General features: G+C 29.9%; 1 protein-coding gene and 1 long non-coding RNA gene across 9 annotated transcripts in view; one reads left to right on the forward strand and one right to left on the reverse strand.

The window, feature by feature from the left end:
* Positions 1-1088: 1088 nt before the first annotated feature.
* Positions 1089-21097, forward strand: part of LOC107169664 (uncharacterized) — a 207410-nt gene continuing 187401 nt past the window's right edge. For 5 of the 6 annotated variants that reach the window (XR_016191547.1, XR_016191544.1, XR_016191545.1 and 2 more), the window contains exons 1-2: positions 1089-1186; positions 1346-1506. This is a non-coding gene — a long non-coding RNA (uncharacterized LOC107169664). Of the gene's footprint in view, positions 1187-1345; positions 1507-3015; positions 5124-5464; positions 5558-10384; positions 10830-21097 lie in introns of those variants that run through there. The other variant, XR_001506256.2, reaches the window with a different exon arrangement.
* LOC107169663 (uncharacterized) overlaps positions 9776-21097 on the reverse strand; it is a 133911-nt gene continuing 122589 nt past the window's right edge. For all 3 annotated transcript variants that reach the window (XM_089226521.1, XM_089226518.1, XM_089226520.1), the window contains 3 exons: positions 20541-20648; positions 20341-20400; positions 9776-10064 (listed from right to left, as the gene is read on the reverse strand). In XM_089226521.1, coding sequence (XP_089082647.1) covers positions 9978-10064; positions 20341-20400; positions 20541-20648 — 255 coding nt within the window. In that variant the 3' untranslated portion in view covers positions 9776-9977. The remainder of the gene's footprint in view (positions 10065-20340; positions 20401-20540; positions 20649-21097) is intronic.

The raw sequence follows: 21097 nt of genomic DNA on the forward strand, positions 1-21097 counted from the left end.
CTGGAACATTCGTCATTTTTTGAACAAAATGTTTCATTTTTATTATTATTTGTGTGACTTGAAATAAGCATTTAACTAAATTTAGTTAACCTAACTTTGAATATTTGCTTAGGCTCTTAGAAAAATGCCTGATTTGACTATATATGTTTTAAATATTTTTACCAAATATCATATAATTAATTTACGTAATGTATGTTACCGAATTTAGAGTTCGTTCTCTACTACTCACTTTGGTGTGATGCACGGGCAACATAATATATATTAATTATAATATTTGACATGATTCGTGATATTTGTGTTGAGGACTTGAGGTCTTAAGATATAATACGCTCACTTGCCGTATTCGGTAATCGACCCATCCATTACAAACACAAAAAATTGGAGAATCAAATATTTTTACATCTTGCCTCTTTGTGCTCGCGCTGTTCTTGCATAGGTAGCTATGTGGGTAAAAAATTTAGGTATTTTGCGTAAAAAATGAATGGCATAAAATGTTTTATTTTTTCGTTATACGTTTTGATGTGCAGCACAATATATATTAACCATTTTAAATTTTTAATATATATGTATATTTGAGTGGGGTCACGCGTGGACGTAAGCACCAGTCCTGCACATTACGTTCAACCCAAGCCCGTTGTACGTGATGGCAGATTTTAAGGGGTTACAGGTTTCGACAAGTTTAATGATTTATATTACATTATTATGTTATTATTATATCAAATTATTAAAATTACAAAAGGTGTAAATATATTTTTTTGTACTCCTCACTTGTTGTGAAAGTTTGAATTCTGTTCGTATAACGCAGCAATAAATATTATTACGATATTATATTATAGTTAAATGTTGTCATCATCTTATGTTTATTGTTCGCTAGGCGCAAACAATGTTTCTCGACAATGTTGGTGGCACGTATAACCTAACCTAACCACATGTAACAAAGATGACGCACGTCTTTGTATAGTTCGTTTATGATATTTAAATATTATATTCCTTGCATGGGGCATTCTAATTTAATTTATCGATGTAGGTGGTCTGTAGTTGCTTAGAAAACGCTGATTCGGTATATATACCTCTATATCAATTAAACTCATCAGTATGGTTTGAGTGTCGTCTTGACTTCAACAATAACCACTGCTGCGTTATTCGATCGATTTTCATGTATTGCAATGAAACAAGAGTATAATAGGTAAGTACGTGTGTATATATTATATAATAGTAATTGTGCCCGGCGGAAAATGATTCGATGTATTTTTTTCTTTTTTCCACACACTCATTCCGATTCGCAAAGTCTAACGGCGTTTAAAAAAAAGACTATATTTTTTATGTAATGTGATTTTTGTAATAGATATTTGCTTTTTTTCTCCCCCTGATCCCGAGATTGTGTCGGCTTCGAGCCGGCTGCAAAACCTGCTACTCCAACATAGGGTTGTCATTATGACCCTCTTAATTAGATTCACCCTCAACCCGGACAGAGAACAATACTACGAAAATGTTGGAACGGTACAGGTAATAACGATTTTGCGTTTTAATCTCGATTTGTTAGTTTGTTTTTGTGTGTTTGAGTGAAGGATGAAACAAATTCTAGCGCCATAAATAGAATATTTAAGTAAATTAACATATTTCACTATTATAATTTTATTCCAGTCATCCGTGGATCCGCACCTTTAATAAGTATATATAAGTAATAACCTTTTGTAAGCGTACTAGATGAAACAAATTTTTTAAATAATTATAATTTATTGTATCTATTCAAATTCAAAATTAGTAACTCAATTCGGTTCTCTGACAATTATATTTATTTCATTAATTTACATTTAAAAATATGATTTAACAAATTATAAAATCATGATGGTTTTATCGTTGCCTCAATAATGCCTCATATCCATAAAATTTCAAATAATATATTATTATGTAGAACACCATGCAATTAGTTGATGTCGAGAAATCAGTACTATTTATGGCGTCCATCCAGTCTCTGAGGTAAAATGGGGTGGATCACATCACTATCTACGTATTATAATAATTTTAAGCTTGAAATTGAAACACTTTCTTCGATAATCATTTAGAGATTATTAGGTTTAAATTTAAAGTATCATTTTATTTAAAAATGCAGATTTTTTTAATGATAGGTAAAAAATTATTTCTTCTATTTTAAGTATCTAATTCAGTAATTAAACATTAAAAAATGTATCTGAATCTTGTAAATTTTAGTTAGTTTTCTTTCTAAGTATTGTATTTTAATCTTCATTTCTGTATTATGTTGAATATTTCTCATGAGTTTTTTCAGAACTCACAATTAAACATAAAAAATATAATTTAATATTCGCATTTTTGTTTTAAATTAAATAAATAATAATTTGTAATGAAAAATAAAAAGGTTTTACCTTGACAGCAGTTGTCACAGACTCATAGAGTGATAAAGTTTTAAGCATGTTATGCTATGACAAAAAAAAAAGGAACTACTACTCTATCGTTCTTAATCAATAGGGTGGTGTTCTTTTTCATAACCGAACTGAGACCCTATTCCTGGGCAATGAAAATTTTTCCGAGCTAGAAATACAGATTTCATAATTTTAAAACTGAATTAGGTTATATTCAATATATATTTAAATTTTAACTGTTAAATTTATAGGGCTTTATTTTCTGTACTAACTTACTAACAAAAGGGATACACTTAAACTTTTTCAAATAATTTGTCATTTTTAATTAAATATAAAAAACTAGACACTTTCGACCCATTAACCTTAATTAGTTAAAATAATAACGAAGTACACGCCTGCAGGTGTTTATTTAGAACAAAATATGCTACAACAATTTAATATTCAACGTAATTATACTATAAATGCATGTTTAATGTATATCTAAAGGCAAGGGTTAAAAGTTTTTGACCCTTTTAGAAAGTTTAAAATATTAACGAAAGTTATTTTAAAATTTATTTACTATTTTAAAAATGGTCAACGAATATTAGTTCTACAAAAATTAAATTTAAATTAATACTAATCATAACATTTTTAGTATTCACAGTTATGTCAAATGGCTTATGTGTTTTGTATCAGCACGACAGCACGGGTACTATGATTTATCAACCAATATTAAAATTTAATTTATTTGGATACTAGTAATCTCTTAAGAAATTAACTGCAAAAAGGTGTTCGCAAAAGTAAGTATTATTATTTTAAAGCAAGGAAAATAGCAAATACTATTTTGTAATTTTCGTAAGCTAAATTTTGTTTTCTTTTTTAATTTACTCATTGGGAGTTTATCTTCTATAATATTATCAAAACGGCAAACACGGAACAAAAACGAATTAATCTATACATTTTTAAATCAAACACATAGTTTACGTGAAGTAAATGCTAATGTTTATCTGAAACAACCTCGTAGTATTTATTTCTTTGTAATACAGAATCTGATGTTTCATAATGTGTTATGTTATATTCTACATATATCTTATACATATTGTATATTCTGTAAAACAATTCCCTGGACAACGAATACCACGGGGAGGTAATTTACTATAAAATATATAATAAGGCATGTGAAAACTTTGGTCAGAAGTACAACGCATTGGAAGACGGATTAGATGGATCATGACGTGTGCTTTTGATGCTAAATTCGGAAGAAAAACACGAAAACCTATCGGAGGAGTATTATATTCACAACTCTATATTTATATATTGCAGGGCTTAAAATAAAAATGTACTTATAGTTTTTTACACACCCCAAATATATAGGTGTATAAATGCAATTTAATGTGTTACACGTGTCGGATTTTCATTGCATAAAAACCAAATACTGGCATAAAAAACCCCTGTATGTTCTTAATATTAAATTAATGCATTAATAAAATGCATTTACATTTATTTAATTAACACAAGTCTAAAAAAAATAAAATGATTTTAGTAAATATTATAAAATTTTGCAGTACTGCATTTTTAAACTGAAAAAAATTATTCTCATTTAATTATCCGCAGCCACTCGTTACACAAATTTTTACTTCGTAATGTTCCATTCGAAATTTACGATGAATAATATTCAAAAACCTTGTATTCCTATTTCCTATAGTCATTTTTTTAAGTAAAAATCTAAAAAAAATTGGCCTAGTGTTAAATACCATAAAACCCTAAAATGCTCTGAAAAAATAATCTAACAATTGAAGATTGTCAAAAAAATACAAAACTAAAACTTTTTGTTCTAATTTGAAATACATGAAACATATGATGAAACAATAATAAAATCGGAAATATGGAGATAAATTCAAAGTAAATTGAAATCTCAGCCTTAAAGTAATTAATATAATATTATTGAATATTAATTAATTGTTTTTGAAAATATGTTTATCTAATTATGAATGGTTAAACGATGTGTTCTTGCAGCTGCTACTCCTTTGTTTCTATCACCTAGGTGATTTTTAAAACTTATTTACTAAGAATGCATGATACGTATATAACCTACTAAAAAATTACACTCGTAACAATAAACTAAACTGATAGTTAAAGGCCGGATGTTCATGCATTTGCATTTTTTTCCTTTGATAATTAAAGTGGCAGAGTAGAATAAAAATTTGTTTTGTGATGTATAGAAAATGAAAGCAAAATATTTATAGTGCATATATTTGCATATTTTGATCCTTTTTTCGGTATCTTAAGGTTTTACTTGAGAGTTAACATTGAATAACTATTTTAGAAATTGTATTGTTATTAATAAATGTTATCGATTGGAAGTACCTAATGGGCCAATTACTATAAATTAAATTACATAAAATCCAATTTTAAGCTGTTAGCTACTGCAATTGAAAATCTTGAAAAATCGGATATGAATTTATTTGATGCAATTAATATAGTAAAAATGTAGAACAGAGTCTTAAAGCAATCAAAAGGATAAAGGAATTGCTGAGTTTAAAAAATTTAAAAAATTTTAAATAGCGGAAATAACACCATCAGGGTAGAACTTATCACTTAACGCTGATGATTTAACTTGTTTTAAATACGCACCTATCACATCAGTAGGTGTCGAGCGAAGTTTTTCCAAATATAAACATTTTTTGATTGATAGACGACGTTCTCTGCACTTTGAAAATATTTCAAAAACAATAATTATCCAGTGTAATGCATATTACTTAAGTAAGTATAACGAAATATATTTTACATTAACAAAAAAAAAAAAATAATTATAATAATAATAATAATTTAATTTTTATGATTAAATCAACAATAAAAGAAGACGAATACAAACACATCAATTTTTATTTAAATTATTCATTTATTTTATTTTGATTTAAAGTTTTTGACAATTTTAACAATTATTAAATTCCATTCCATAGTAAATTAGATGTTTTTGAGTATATTTTTACATTTTTTTTTAGGAATATAATGATGTTTTTGGGCATATTTTGTATATTTTTTAAGCATATAATGACGTTTTATCAAGCATATTTAAAAGCATATTTTAAAATTTTTTACAGCTAAGTTTTTTGGAGCATGAACATCCGCCCTTTACTGACAGTATTGCTAAGAAAAATACCAAACTTGGATTCGAAGGATTTGAATGGTTACGAGTAGGTATACGGCGAACGTTAAAGATAATTGAATATTTATTGTGAATAAATATATAAATCACCCAGGCGTTTTTCTTTTCTTAAACAATAACAGAAAAAGGTCAAAGTTTGATAAATGTGTATCGTTTTGTTTGCCCGACCACGATGAACGATTATAATATATTATGATATCGTGTCTCGTTTGCCGGAAGCTCGGGACAGACATTTTTTTTACGATAAAGGGAGTGAGGTGTGATAACAAAATATCTGTCGTTTATATATTATAATATTATATACGCGCTAACTCAACTGCATTGAATTTAAGAAACGTTCAAGAAAGATAATCAATATGAAAGTCATCAGTATAAATTTACTGTATAAACTCCGAATTTGCATACGCTTTTATAATTTGATTCATTACACCCGTCATATAGATTGTATTTTTTTTTATCCAAACCGAAGAAAGTGTGAAGAATGAGGTGCAGTAGCTTTATTCGGGGCACTGGCCTGAAGTACCGTTTTTCCACCCGTATAAACTGATTAAATCAAGAGCGATATTTTCTAGAAAGTCGAATAATATAATGCATAGCGTTTAAGCGTTTATTCTAATTTATTTTAATCATAATAATATATTGGAAGCATACAAATTTAACCATCATAACCTGACGCGACAGTCGGCACCGCAGTTACAAAAACACAACTTTTTTTTAACAATTTTACTATTATAAATTATAAAATCGGATTTTATATCAATTAAATCACCTAATACGTTCGGCAAACTGATACTTTTCTATAAGCATTGAGTGCGAAGGACGAGTAAAAAAACTCAATGAAATATTATAGGCTGAGACGAGTTATAATAATTTGTTTTTGACGGGGTGTATTGTTGGACTTGTGTAGGTTAATATTTGCGCCAGTATTCAATTACTACATACATACAGAGTTCCAATAATGTCCAAAATTTTACGTTGCCATCGTGTCGTTTGTTTTTTAAACAATAACGTTTTATCGCGAGCCGAGGCGAATCGTTTGTGCGCGTTATCGTATATCACTATATCGTATCATATATTATTATGACGTACGTTTTCTCGAACGTGGATAATAATATAATATTTTATGTAACTCGTAATATACGAGCGTGGGTAAAAAAATAATACGACGATCGATTGAATGACGTAGGCGATGACGGGGTGTGCGTTTCGGTGGTGCGGAGCGTCGACGCGTGATATATTGAAACAATTATTATTATATTATTATTATTATTATCATCATCGGTGTATACACCTGCGGCTGTATTATAATATAGGTGTCAGGTTTTCGATTTTTTTCGGTATCCGTTATCGCGGGGTGGCCGTGGTTTGGATATCGTGACATCGGTCCGAGTGGAAATGCAATCCAGAATAATTTCGAAATTCGTCGGCGGGGGCAGCGGTGCCATTGATACCATTCGGTGAAACAATAATATTATATAATAGATAATACTATATTTTTTCTATGACCGGACGACGTCCGTTATGTGCGTTTAATATATGTTACCTATATCATCGCGATACGTCCTATTGTTGCGTGAAACCCTTCGAGTAAAACCAATCGACACAATGGTGCATTGTGCGTCGTATACTTAGTGGTATTCCTAAGATTCATTCCACCCACACACACACATACACACACAACGCGAGATAAACCCAAACCCTAATTAAAAAATAACCGAAGGTTAAATCCTCTAACGCGAAATTCGCCGCGAATGGGGTAGGATTTGCGTTTTTGTGTGGTGCACTCATTCCATTTGTACGTATATGTATACGAATAACATATTATTATTATTGTTATAAATTTATAATGCGACTGCCCGTCTATATCTATGCACCTGTATTAACTCCATAGACACTGCTAAGGGGGGGGGGGGAGGAGGTTTTGGCGTTTCCAAAAATGTTCAGATTTTTTTGCCTTGACCACTTGACCAATACGAAAATGCTTTAGGGTATAGTCAGCATATCGGTATAGGTGTTTAATTCTGGTGTTTTTATTTTGTATTATACCCACGTCCGTATTACAAGAAATCAATTATTGCTTCAATAATATTAAATTTGTTTTTATGAAATGTAATACCTAAATTATGTAATTATAGTTTTATTATAGTTATAGTTTTTAACATCTGATTTTGAACAAGTAAAAGCAGCTCCCTCACCTCTGAAACTTTTTGTATCACTCAAGGTTAAATATAGGTTCATATAGCCTATTAACATTATATACATCAATGGTGCGGTCAATTTTGAAATACAGCTCTGTTTTATGGCCCCCCTACACTCAGAAAGACATCCGAAGGATTGAAAAGGTTCAAAAACGATTTCTTGCGTTCGCTGGATATATTTTAAAAATGACTCACCTACCCCATGACTACATATCGATATCGACATTTTTAAACATATCTAACCTTAAAATTAGAAGAAATATGCTAGATATAAGGTTTTTAAATAATTTAGTTTTAGGGAAGACCGATACTAGCCATCTACTCGGAAGGGTTAAATTTAATATACCTAGAAATGGGTCCCGTAGTAAACAAATATTTGAAATCAGAACTCGTAGAACAAATTATCTATGTAATGATCCTACCCAAAGAAATATGATTAAAATAGACTCAGACTCAACACTTTTGGAATTTTAGTTAAAAGTAAAGAGTAGAATAAATCTTAGACACAACGTTTTGTTTTTACTTAATTATAATAATATGTACATTATTTATATTTTTATTTTTTATGTTCTATCAGTACTTTAGCTTTATACTTATAATGTTTTTTATGTACACTAATTTGTCATCTAATACTTACCAATATTTATGTATTCGCCTTTGTTAATTGCCATTAGGTGTTGAAATATATAAATAAATAAATATAGGATTTATGACCAACTATAGCGGGTATGTTATGTGGTCCTAAAATAATAATATATAGACTCAATAATCGCAATAAAGAAATCAAGCTACAAGGGCAGACGACGTTGCGACGTGGACGTGTGTGATCATTATAATTATTTAGAAAATAATAACGCCATTAATCATCGGCGCCCGTAATAGATCTTTCGGGGGACTTGTTATCGTTCTTTACACTTAACCAATTTCTTCTTTTGTTCTCGTTTGCCATCCGGTCAAAATGGGAATTTTATTGATGAAAATTGCCAATTTAATGGTGTTTTATTTTCTCTTTAAGGATTAATTTCGTGACAGTGAACGATGATGATAAATTGATTGTTGTGCGTTGCGCTCTATTTACGCGGCTCGTGTAAACATATTTCTTTGAAATCGTTTGTTTTATACTACCGATTATCGATAAATAAAGGAATACTGAATATTTGTACGTTTCAAACTCTATATTATTATTTTTATTATGGTCCGTGATGTTTTTCTTGTACGTATTCGGATTAGTGAAAAGTTTTAACTTAAAGTTCAGTTGTGTATAAAATTAAAAAAAAAAATATATATATATAGAATGCCGAGGAAATATTCCAACAATGGATTGTAATGACATCCTTCAACTCTAAAAATATTATGTTAAGAGACCGTGTTGGTATTAGACCAGCCAAAAAAAAAATTTGATCTAAGATATTTAATGATGGGAGCAATGTTCGAGCATATAATAATAAAAAAAAAAAAACCGAAAGGCAAAATGATAGGTTGGTCGTAGAGGATAAAAGAAGTTGAGGAAATGCCAGAAATAGAAAAAAATACCATAATATAAATTTAGAGAAATATTTGTGAGCATTCCAAAAAATGTTCTCCCCATGGGGTCGTTATTTATCGTAAACGTACACTTTATTGTGTACATTCTAATATATTGTATCAAGTATTACAAGTACATTAAACTTCTATCTTAAAAGTCTTTTACATTAAATTTATTTATTTAAAAAAAATGTATTTATCTATTTTATTAATAAATAATGTATAAATATATCAATATTGGTAAGCGTGAATTAATTAGTTTAATTGAGATGGAATTCAAATAAAAAATTATAATATTTACTCAACCATAACGTATTTCGCAGATTTATTTATCTTATATATGTGTATTATTTAAAAAAATTTGCTTAACAAATTATGACATGAGAGGCAATTTTATCTTAGTCTGTTTTGAAAGTATGCAAAAGCTATAATTTTGTATTATACGATAATTTTTGCTGATATTGTAGGTTTCTGTAATTATAATAAATTGTTACATATTATAAAATTAAATGTTGAACACAACCTAAAAATAAAAAGTATTTTTTTATTTATCATTACTGGTTTTTTCAAAAATTATTTTCAACCAAAACAAATATACAACAACATTTACATAATATTTATCAGTGTTCATTATAAGAAATCGTCCATGCTCGAGGATAGAGTCGTATCAGTGTCTTCTGCCGAAGATATGGAACCGGGATAACGCCCTGGTCCCGAAATTTTACATCACAGTTCAATGGTTTCTGGACCTTTCCACGTAACTCCCAATCGCACCATATTGTAGAACTTTATTACGCTTAATAGACTCAACACCTGTTTGAAAAAAAAATATTTATATAGGTGTATAATAAGGTAGGCAGTTAATATATATATCAATTGAAAACTCAAGTTTACACAAAAACGATTTTTGTTAAGCTGGATTTTATAAATACAATTTTGCACATAATTTAGGTTAGGTTAGTTTAGGTTAGGTTAGGTTTAAAATATTTGTCTGTATTAATCGGAGCATAGTATTTATAGCATTAGTAAAATTCGTATGACAGATTAATGCAACTAGCCTAGGCATAGTAGCTAGGCTACTGTTTTGGTATATTTTATTTAAATATAATAAATGGTCTTATTTTATTTTTCAGTCACTTATTTAAACAGTACCACAGAATAGAATACCTACGTACATAATCGAATTATTGGACAACTGACGAGATTGAATGAAATTGGACAAAGAATAAGTGATTTGTAGTTTTTATAAATATTTCACAAGTCTTCGGTCGTTAACATTGAATTATTTTCTTCGAATTGATAAAAATGTATAGATTCAGTGAACTTTTATCAACCAATACGGTGTATTAGAGAGGTGATACATTTTTGCAAACGATATTACATCAATTTATTAGATAGCTTCGTCAGTCAATAGTGACACCATCACGAACAATAAACGTACGTCAATTATTTAAAAAAAAAAAAGAGAGAGAGAGAGAGCTTAAATCGAACACCAGGTGTCAGCGGAGTTTTATGCCAGTTTTTACTCGGAACATTTATTTATGGTTTTTTAAATCTCACTTAAATGTGTTTCCAATGTTACCGGGAATATTAAATCTATGAACTCTCTTGGAAATTATTTTTATATTAAATTATAATTTGTCGATCAGTGGAATTTATTTTTATTTTTGAAATTATTTAATTTAAACATTCGTTTGGTGTGTAATTTCCCATTTATGAAAATATATACCTCAAACGAATGATATTTTATCTCTAGTTGCCAGTATTGTATTAAGCATATTTTTGTCAAACTGCCGATAATATTTTATTTTTGCGTTGTTCATGACCTGGCATATTAAATAGAACACTGGAGGTGAAAGGGTGTGTCTGTGTGTGCATAGTGTGTAGGCACGTGTGTATCAGTGAGGAAAAGCTACATTAGTCCCCCATCATGGCAAAGGCTCTGCGCAGAGTAAAGGATTTTACTGTGTTTATTAAAACGAGTCACCCTTACTACGAAATTTTTGTTGACACACAAATTAAAACGGAGGAGTCAAGTTGATTTATTACAGGGACTAAAAATGTTGTATAAAAAAAGCTGTTGGTTGTTGAGAAGGTTTTTTTTTTCACAAAACTGTAATTAGTTTTTAATTCTTTTATATTTTTAGCGAATTTTCCGAATTTTCCGATTATTATCGAAACTTAGAATACGAAAGACATAGTTTAATTATAACGTAGATATACTTATAGTCTATTACTATCCTATATTCTTCACTGCAGACATCAGTTACCGAATGTCCGTCAGTCAGTTCACCTTTTCAGATTCTATGTGTACATGTATAGTAGGTATATAGAAGATAATATATTTAACGCCTCAAAAATGAATGGAAAGGCTGACACACAGTCGACCGTATCAACGCAGAGCAACGTATATGTAATAGAGTTTCAGCAGTACCCTTTTATCCAGTCTGATTTATAAAGCCCGTAATCTTGGAGATGGTATATATAACATGATGGTTCTATACGCACCCGCGGAAACATACACACACACACTGATATATATATATATATAAACATTATAGTCATTATACATATACTATACATATATGACACGACTTCCGTTAGATTATTATTATCTTTCGAGTTTTGGCGTTACGTACTGATGATTGCGCTGGCTACACAATAATAATTTAATAAAAATAACAGTATATATAGACTTTGCATTGCGTAACGGCGGAAAACATTGCGGTAAATATCGTATTACAGTTTTAATTAATTATGATGTACCACAATTTATGGTAGAAATCGCATAAGTATTGCCGTGGGTGTATAATGAATAATGACAAAGAATTGTAAATACCTACACCTATATCACCTATAATATACACCTCCGCAGGTTAATGCAAATAATTGAAAATGTTATTTGGTTTTGATTTTGTAATAAATTAAGAATTCGATTCGAATAAAAAAAAAAATAAAACATAATTGTTCGTTATGTTGGTGGTATGTATATTGTTTTGTAAGTACTATATTTGTATCCCGTCAGTAGAGAAGCCTCAAGTATGTTTGTACTGTACAATTTTTGAAGTCACGCAATACGAATTGATCTTACTTGCTTTAGTGGTTAACTCAAAGATGTTCTTTTTTTTTTATCACACATAGTGGTAATATTTGTGTGCATATTTATTTGAGACTTTTAATGTGGAATTATACTTATACTATAAAACCCTTAACATAATAATTGAATAATTTTCTAACGTTTCGTAACAGATAAGCTAATAAATTAGTCGGTCTGTTAATGGGTTCGTATTTACGTATTAAGTTCACACAATTACACTCAGTTTTTGTTATTAATCCCAGTGTTATTTTCTTTGCACATTCAAGTTATAAAAACAAAAATATAGTATTCAAATGGTCTTTATTTTTTGACGTTAAATATTAAAGATATATACTTATGCTTACGTTGAAAACTATTTTACTGACGTTTGAATTATTTCTAGAATCATTCTTTTGGTATTCAACAAAAATAACGTTTTTTTGAGAAGGTATATTCATCAAATTTAAGTAAGACAATTTTTATTGACATGCAAACCAAGTGACTGCAGCTTTCTTTTATTTTTTCGATCAATATTTTATTTAGTTCATATTTTGTCATAATTTACGAACAATAAAATATAAAGATTTTACTATTGTTACGTAACTGAAATACAGTTTTCATTTTTTCACGTTTGAGTGATTGAAAAAAATGTTTATATATAAAAAAAAAAACAATGAGGTATTACCAATAAATTTTAACATCTTCGTTTTGTAATAATACGAAGAATAAAACGCTGTACGCAGAAATGCATTCGAAGGTAACATAAAAACTTGTCTAATTACACGGGGAATAATAATGAAAAAAAAAAAAAAATTTCGCAGAAATTAAAATAATCCACGAAATCCTTTCCATATTCCGAGATCCGACCCCATTCACGATTTTAAAAAGCAGTGTTCTGTATCTTACGACGAGAAGTATTTAATTAACGACGTACATATACTTTTTTCTCTCTTTCTATAGCAAAACTTTGTTATTGTTTTACCAAATGGGATTAATGCGCGCTGTTTACGTTTTTAAATTTAGGCCAAGAGATGCTAACGAAATGTGTTCCTTGCACGTACAAGTTCGTTAAGGAAAACAATTCCAGCCGGATCGTAATGACTGAATTGTGGTTAAAACTGCTGTTATTGTGCACATGACTGAACGAAAAGGTCATAGATACCTATAATCACCATTATTAACTAATGACTCAATACTGAAACGCAAATGATGAAAATTGCAGGAGATTACTTAATATTATGATCTTATACAATTTAAATAGGTATATGCAATATGGTATATTAAAAAAAAAGACAGGAGAAAACTGGTAAAAAAATAAATAATCAGTATAAAGTAAAATATTTAGTTTTTAACAAGTATACCCATTTAAAAATTCTTATAAATCCAAAATGCTTTTTACGACTGAATCACTTTTACTAAACAAAGATAACGAGATTTCAAAAAATTGTAAAATTTAACTAGGAATACGACTTAAATGAATGTGTTAATCAAAAGTTTTTTATAATCCTGATTTAAAAGTTGGTTTTTTTGAATTTTTCAAAAGAAATTTAAATTAGGTTTAAGATTTTTCATTTTCAGAATAAAAAAAAAAAAAAATGTTATATCTACATGTGTTAGATTTTCCTGTTTCATCACTTCATATTTTACTATGTATAAATTAAAACATGGTTACTAGTTGTAAATGATTAAATAAAAACAATTAGCCGACTAAGGTAGTAGCTTAAGCTCTTTTAAACTCCGTTTAATTTAAACTACACAGATTCGTATATGTACCACATTTCAGTACCACGAATGAGATAGAGTTTGGTGTGGATTGCTTGCATACACTGACATCCACAAAAACATTTCCTTTTACCAATATAAATAATATATTTTGGAAAAAATAATATTAATAATAGTTATATTTTAAGTGGAGAGATGGATGTTAAGATTTTACAATGATATGATGTGTTCTTTTTAGTTTAATAGTTTTTTTTCTGATTGTATAGACGATAAGTATAACCGAAACTTGCCTGTGGTATGAAAAAACTTCGATTTTCTGATAGAATATTGGACGTAGTTTACTTTAAAGAGATCGAAATTGAAAATTTCAAGTATTATTAAAAAAAGGAAAAATTAAATTGTTCAACAATACAGAAGAGAGACAAATAATAATAATAATGACAAGAATACCAAAACGGTTCTAATATGATTATATTATAATATAAAAGTAAATAATAAATTAAAAAAAATATATATATGAATAATAACAGTGATTTACCATACGCAATAAATTTTTGGTCACTCAACATTTATTGTTGCCCTTGCCCGGCTCTTTATACTTGATGATTACAAAATAATTTAGACATGTACAACGAGTGCTTAATATAGTGGCGGGGGGGGGGTTGTCACATCCTCTCGAACACTCACCCTCCTCGCCACTTGTATAATACGCGACTGCTGCGCATACCCCGCCGGTTGAGTTCCTATACCTAACTGTGCGTCGATTAGAAATTTAGCCGGTTTGATTAATAGCTGAGTCTGGTGTAGACGTCATGATGTTTGCCGCCATCGCCACCGCCACCGCGATCGTTTAACTCGAATAAGTGGGCAAGTAAAATATGACGCATTTTAATCGAATACGCACAATATAATAATAATATTTGCGCCTTTTGTTCATCGCGCGATCACTAGGCGATGTTATTATGTGCCGCAATTCTCAGGCGATTCACAGTCGATTAGTGCACTGAATATTTTCCCCCGGCAAGCTCCGTCGTTCATTTGGAGTGTGTGTGAGTCGCGTGTATTATACACTGCACCATCGCAGCCATTCATTTCGTCGCCACTTTGTTTCTGCTAATGATTTCATCTCGGCGTCTTTTTTTTTTCTAAGCAAAGGTTCTGGCGTAAGCGCCAGCTCGGATTATAATAATTATTACAATGTACACGCCGCCGCCGACGACTCGCGATAAATTAACGGAGACGCGTCGAGACAATGCAATATGATAATAACGTGAACGTCAGAGCTCTCTCTCTCACACACACACACACACACACACACACACACACACTCGACGATCCGACAACACTTAACGCACGCCGAGCGTCTGGGTGATAAATTTAAAATCCTACGAGCGTGTCCCGTTAGGAGGAATGTCATTATTATTTATTTTAGGTGGAGGTAGATACCTCCAACGTTGTGTACGTCTTGTGCACAGTGGATAGCGGCGGCGACCATTTCACTGGAATTCCTTTTACCGACCTTTACCACCGTCGTGACATTTTCAAAGCTCACGTTCTCTTAAACTATATGTTCTTTACCGGTTTGTGTCGAGATATCCGCGTGTACGAGCATTTTATTAGGTAGTGTGCATTAAAATGTTAACCAAATATTGGAGACTTAAATGTTTAAAAATCACAAGGAAAAATTATAGTTCAATCATTTTATTAACTACATTATAGATGAATAATAATTATTATATTTTACTAAAAATTAGAATAGCTCAAATACGAATTATTAGTCAGTTGTTGAAGTTAGTAATAAAGTAATAAAAATACATGTAATTTACCAATCACAGTGCAATAACGATCGAATATGAATACGTCAGGAAAAAAAGTAATAAAGCATAACGCGTAATTTACGGTTTTTTTTTTTATATATATTACTTGACTTAACGTTGAGTTATGCATTAATAAAAATTCGTGTTTAAAAATATGCTTTTGTTTAAATTTTATAAATTGCGCTCAAACCACACTAGTATGATGCATATCGACGACATTTTTAAATGAATAATACTTTGGACAGATAAGCAGAATATTATTTTTTACAGTACGTAATGTGCAGTAATTTTTATAAATCTTTACATCTTATTTCATTTAAAAACACGGAACCGAAGCAGTTAAATTACTCTATCGAATAATAATACACAAAATAATTGCATCTATAGAGAACTGTTATTCGAAGGAAATTAACCATTGGGGAATTTGGGGGGTTATGTGCAGATTAAATATTATATGAAGTCCCTTCCAAATTTGACTTCACTCCCTCGACTATCACAGCCCTTGGCCCTAATCACTCTCTCTCGCAAGTGGATTTAAATATTTGTGTCCTTACAGAGCTTTAAACGACAGGAAAAAAGCTCCAATATTAAAGTGTCGTAACGGACGATGATGCGTAGGTTCATAATATATAATATGTTTTGATTATTGGTACCCTGTCTCGACAAATTGAAATACTTTCGTTTTAGTGCGTCACGTGTGCGGATGTCTACTAAAAATGACAAAACACCGATTTTTAGAACGAAAGCATCTATTTTACTTATCTTATTTACCTATATTGTTTCGAAACGGTGTCAGAGACTTGCGTACGCGTATAGGTGACGCCTTATACCCTTAACCTTATGCTATCGCTATGTCTGCGGTGTCCGACTAAAAACCAACCGAACAACACAACTAAAGTGGTAATGTATGACTGTGTATGATTACGCGCATAACTACACGGGGACGAATCTATTGTTTTGAAAAATGGATATTTTTCTTCGCAGCCCAAGAGATTTGGTCCAAACATATTTATCGTTCTCATGAAGGATACAGAATTTTCTTCCCGGAATTATCCCTATTTCTTAACTGTCACGAAAACAGAAAAACCCACATTTATCTTTATCTCATATATTTTTCTTTCGCAACCACATCCAGCTCTGTGTATGCGAATTTGTGCAAAATATGCGGCCTCGTTCACAAATCTTTATTTTTTTTTTTTAATATTACCACTTCGCTGTGACGGAAGCGATGTTCGCGTTGCATTAACATTATTTTTCCGCGAATAAATTTGTCATCATTAAGTAATAGGTTTATGGAAAACACGACTGCGATACATTCAATATTCGCTACAGAGTGGGAACCTTCCTGTTTTCGATTTCCACTTTACAAGTAACGTAATTTTTTGTAATTGCTAAAATCATACAAAAATACGTATCGATGCAGTTATGGGAAATTATGAGTATTTCAAAATTTTTTTTCATTGCCAGATACTCGTACTATTAATACCTATATTAAAATTGAACTTTGAAGCTTAAATTATTTTTCTAAAGACTTATAATTTTGTGTTGATAGGAATAGTAGTAGGTACAATAATAGTTGTTAATTATTGTTAGAATGATTGCTGTTGATATCCTTAACAGGTCCCGCAAGATAAATTTTAGTGTCGAATATTCGTCGATCGTTGTGTTTTACGAGTCATACGACTGTAAGAGGTACTTATTTGATCGAAAAGCATAGCGATTATTTTAATTCGCTGAGACATTCGTGATTTTGTGCATATTGTCTAATAATTTATTATCTGGTTCGCACTTTTTTTACAGACATAAACTACACATCAGGGGCGTATTTATGGAATTTATGGAGGTGGCTGAGGGGGCTTCACCCCCCCCCCCCCCCCGAAATCCAGGACTTGTTTATAAAGTCTGCGTATTATGTCCTATCAGATGTAAATTTTCTAACTCGTATAGGCTGAATTGGAAATTTAAGTTGGAGAAAACACCACAGCCCCCCCCCCCCCCAAACAAAAAAATCTAAATACGCCCCTGCTATATATTCACACACTAGATCGGAACGTGAAATCAAAAATTCGTGTAAGACAGACGTTTGGACTTTGTAGTGGTGTATCTATAAATAACATCAGTGGTGGCCTGGGTACACATTACTTGGTCAGTTAAAAAAAAAGGGTACCTTTATTTATGTTTGATTAGGAAGACCCCACGCATTAAACATATATTTTTTTAATAAATTTGGAGGAGGCCCAGTTGGTCATCGCCGTCTCACCGACCTGGCCAGTCCACTACTGTAAAACATATTATTGTATGAAATATAAATTAAATTGATTATCCCATATTGATTTTGGATGGGATGTGTTTTAAAATTTGAAAAACCACTGATTATTATTAAAATTAAATGTTAACATTATAATAGTATGACATAAAAGAGTTGTTAAATTATGTTTGTTCATATAATAAAATAAAACATTACTTATCTTTTATGATTACTTATCGGCTGCTAGTTATAGCTTTTCTCATTAATGATATATTATTATGAATATTTAAAATATTTAGATTATAGTGTAAAAACATTTATATATGATACAGGAAATGAAATTAATATAGTTACTAAATTAAATTTTTTTTATGCAGCAACTATCAAGTTTTGAGTATTGAGTAGGTATCTTAATATACTTGAAATATTGAGTATTTACTATTGCTATACTGATTTTTAAGTCCCATTTTTGGTAGTTGATTATAAACACTAATCTCGGCGATAAAAATTAATTTTATGTATACCATATAATTTAATAGGAATAAAAATCAACAAATCCATTTCAATCAATACATAACTTATATAAAAGAAAACAATTTAATAAAAAAAAATTTCAATGTGCAATGTAGTGGAATTGAATTTCCAATGGTTAGAAAAAATAATAAGCTCGAATAATAATGATGGTTATAATTAATAATACGAGTATGCCTATACAAAATGCGTCTCCCTTACAAAAGTGGCAAGTGCCATCTGAGTAAATCGGCCTCCACCGTCCTTAATGTAATACGTCACTGTGCGAAACTTAGTTGTCCACATATAGAAGTTTCACAGCTTAAACATAATTCATTTCCAAAAGACCAGCTGATATTTAAATCTGTGAAAACGATATTAATAATATAGTCATAATTATACTATCACTTTCACGATGGTAAAATTACTAATCCTCACGATTAACGCACCCTATACGGATCATATGAATACATTTTTAAGTTTTTGAACAGATTAATTCAAAAATATAGTGTAAATAATAATAAAAATATATAAATTAAATAGCTAAAGGCATTGTTGAATTAGAAAAGATTTACGATTCTAATGGAAAAAAAAAAGAAAATATCTATGTTAGAATATTAGTTAAATTATCCTCATTCACAACACTTCCCACAAACTATTTAGAAATGAGCTGAATCAATAACAGACATATACTATAAATTATTTTTCTTATTATTAATTTTTGAGTAAATAGGTTTACTGATACAGTGTTAGGTATAGTACTCAATAATAGTGACAATGACGAAGCATGTCGGATCGGTGATCAAAAATTTATTAGCATTGTAGGGCTGTGAAGATAATTTGGCCATTTTTCGAGAAAATAAATTCAGTTATATTAGAGTACGAAACCATCATAAGCAGTATCCTAGTTCTTGTTAATTACTAGTTTGCGAGAGTCATTATTTTGCGTTATGTGTGAAGATTAATCGTTTTATGTAATAAAATGACATTTATTGTGAACTAGGTACTATTGTATGTGAGATAAAGCCAAACGTAAAATTGCATTTATTTTAGCAGCGGTGTTGGGTGTCAGAGGATAGGCTTATTCATAAAATTCACTAGCTTATGTAGGTACTTCTTTTTATTTGTCAATAGTTTTACAAAGGTATTATTTTGAAATATTTAGGTATGAATTTGATTATATGCATAGTACCTACAATGCATATTTTTCTCCTCATGATACACATTTAATAAATTTAATTTTTGTATCAATTCTTTTCTTTGTATATATTTTTAGTGTAATATAATACGAGAATAAATATGACATATTTCTCTGCCACCATACAAATCAGTATAATAGTACGTTTTTTCAAACTGGAATTAATGATTTTTAATATTTAATGATTCAAGGCATTAATATTTTATTTCTATACTGTTTAAATACTAGTAAATACCAACAGTTACATTGAATAGGTATATGTAATGCATAATATTGACAGTTTAAGTTTCCTAGCCCAACATTTTCTTCTATATTTTGTCTTATTTGTCATGTTATATAATATGATTATATATGCACAATGAAACAAATACTTTTATACGCGTTATTCTATTTTACTACAAAAACGGACATTTCTGCAAATGCCTTAAAAACTGTTATTTTAACGAAATAATTAAATGGGTACATGGGTTAAATTACATATTGACTTTTAACAAATAATATTTAATGAGCTTACTTACATTTAGTACTGCCCGTATCAGGTAAAAGGTCACTTCGATTTTGCAGAACGAGTCGAATTTCTAGAAATAATAAATGATTTAATTTTTGGTTAATACAATATTATATTATATTCTCTATATTTTTTGTAGAAGTCAAGTAATTTCTACGATATTACTTTTTATATATATTAGATATATACGAGTTCATGTTCATAACTCACCTTATTTACATGGTCTCTGAGTACGTTCGAGTAAACAATGGCAACCGCTTCGAGTGCCATGAAAGTTATGAGACCGACAATCCATGGCACAATTAAGGATACCCGTTCCTGGAACAATAATATAAATTTATTTGAATATTCTGGGTTTTACAATGATATTTATTTAAAAACATTTTTTATTTTTTTTTAAACATCTTCATGGTCCGATGGACTGCTCCAAAAGATCAACACGTTCCGTTATAGGCAATAAATTATTCATACCCAGTAATTATAATATTATTATAAATGAAAAAGGCTTTTAAAATATTTTTTTCAGTAGTTTTATTAATTTCCCGAAAAAAATTCGAAAAATTACCAAGAGTTCAGGATTTAATTATAATATTATGTTATCCTATCTACGAATAAATCATTATTGCTCCGGCGAGCGTTTATAGTATTAACTTAATTAATCACAACAAAATGTCTGTATTAAGTACTTATAGATAGTGGCGTGGTGAGCATTAATAAATCATGATGCACAGCATATATATTTTCATTACCCGCACACTCTTAATCAC

Source organism: Diuraphis noxia, unplaced genomic scaffold (genome assembly GCF_037042655.1).
Source record: "Diuraphis noxia isolate RWA-SAM2 unplaced genomic scaffold, SU_Dnox_SAM2 contig0004, whole genome shotgun sequence".
Lineage (NCBI taxonomy): Eukaryota > Metazoa > Arthropoda > Insecta > Hemiptera > Aphididae > Diuraphis > Diuraphis noxia.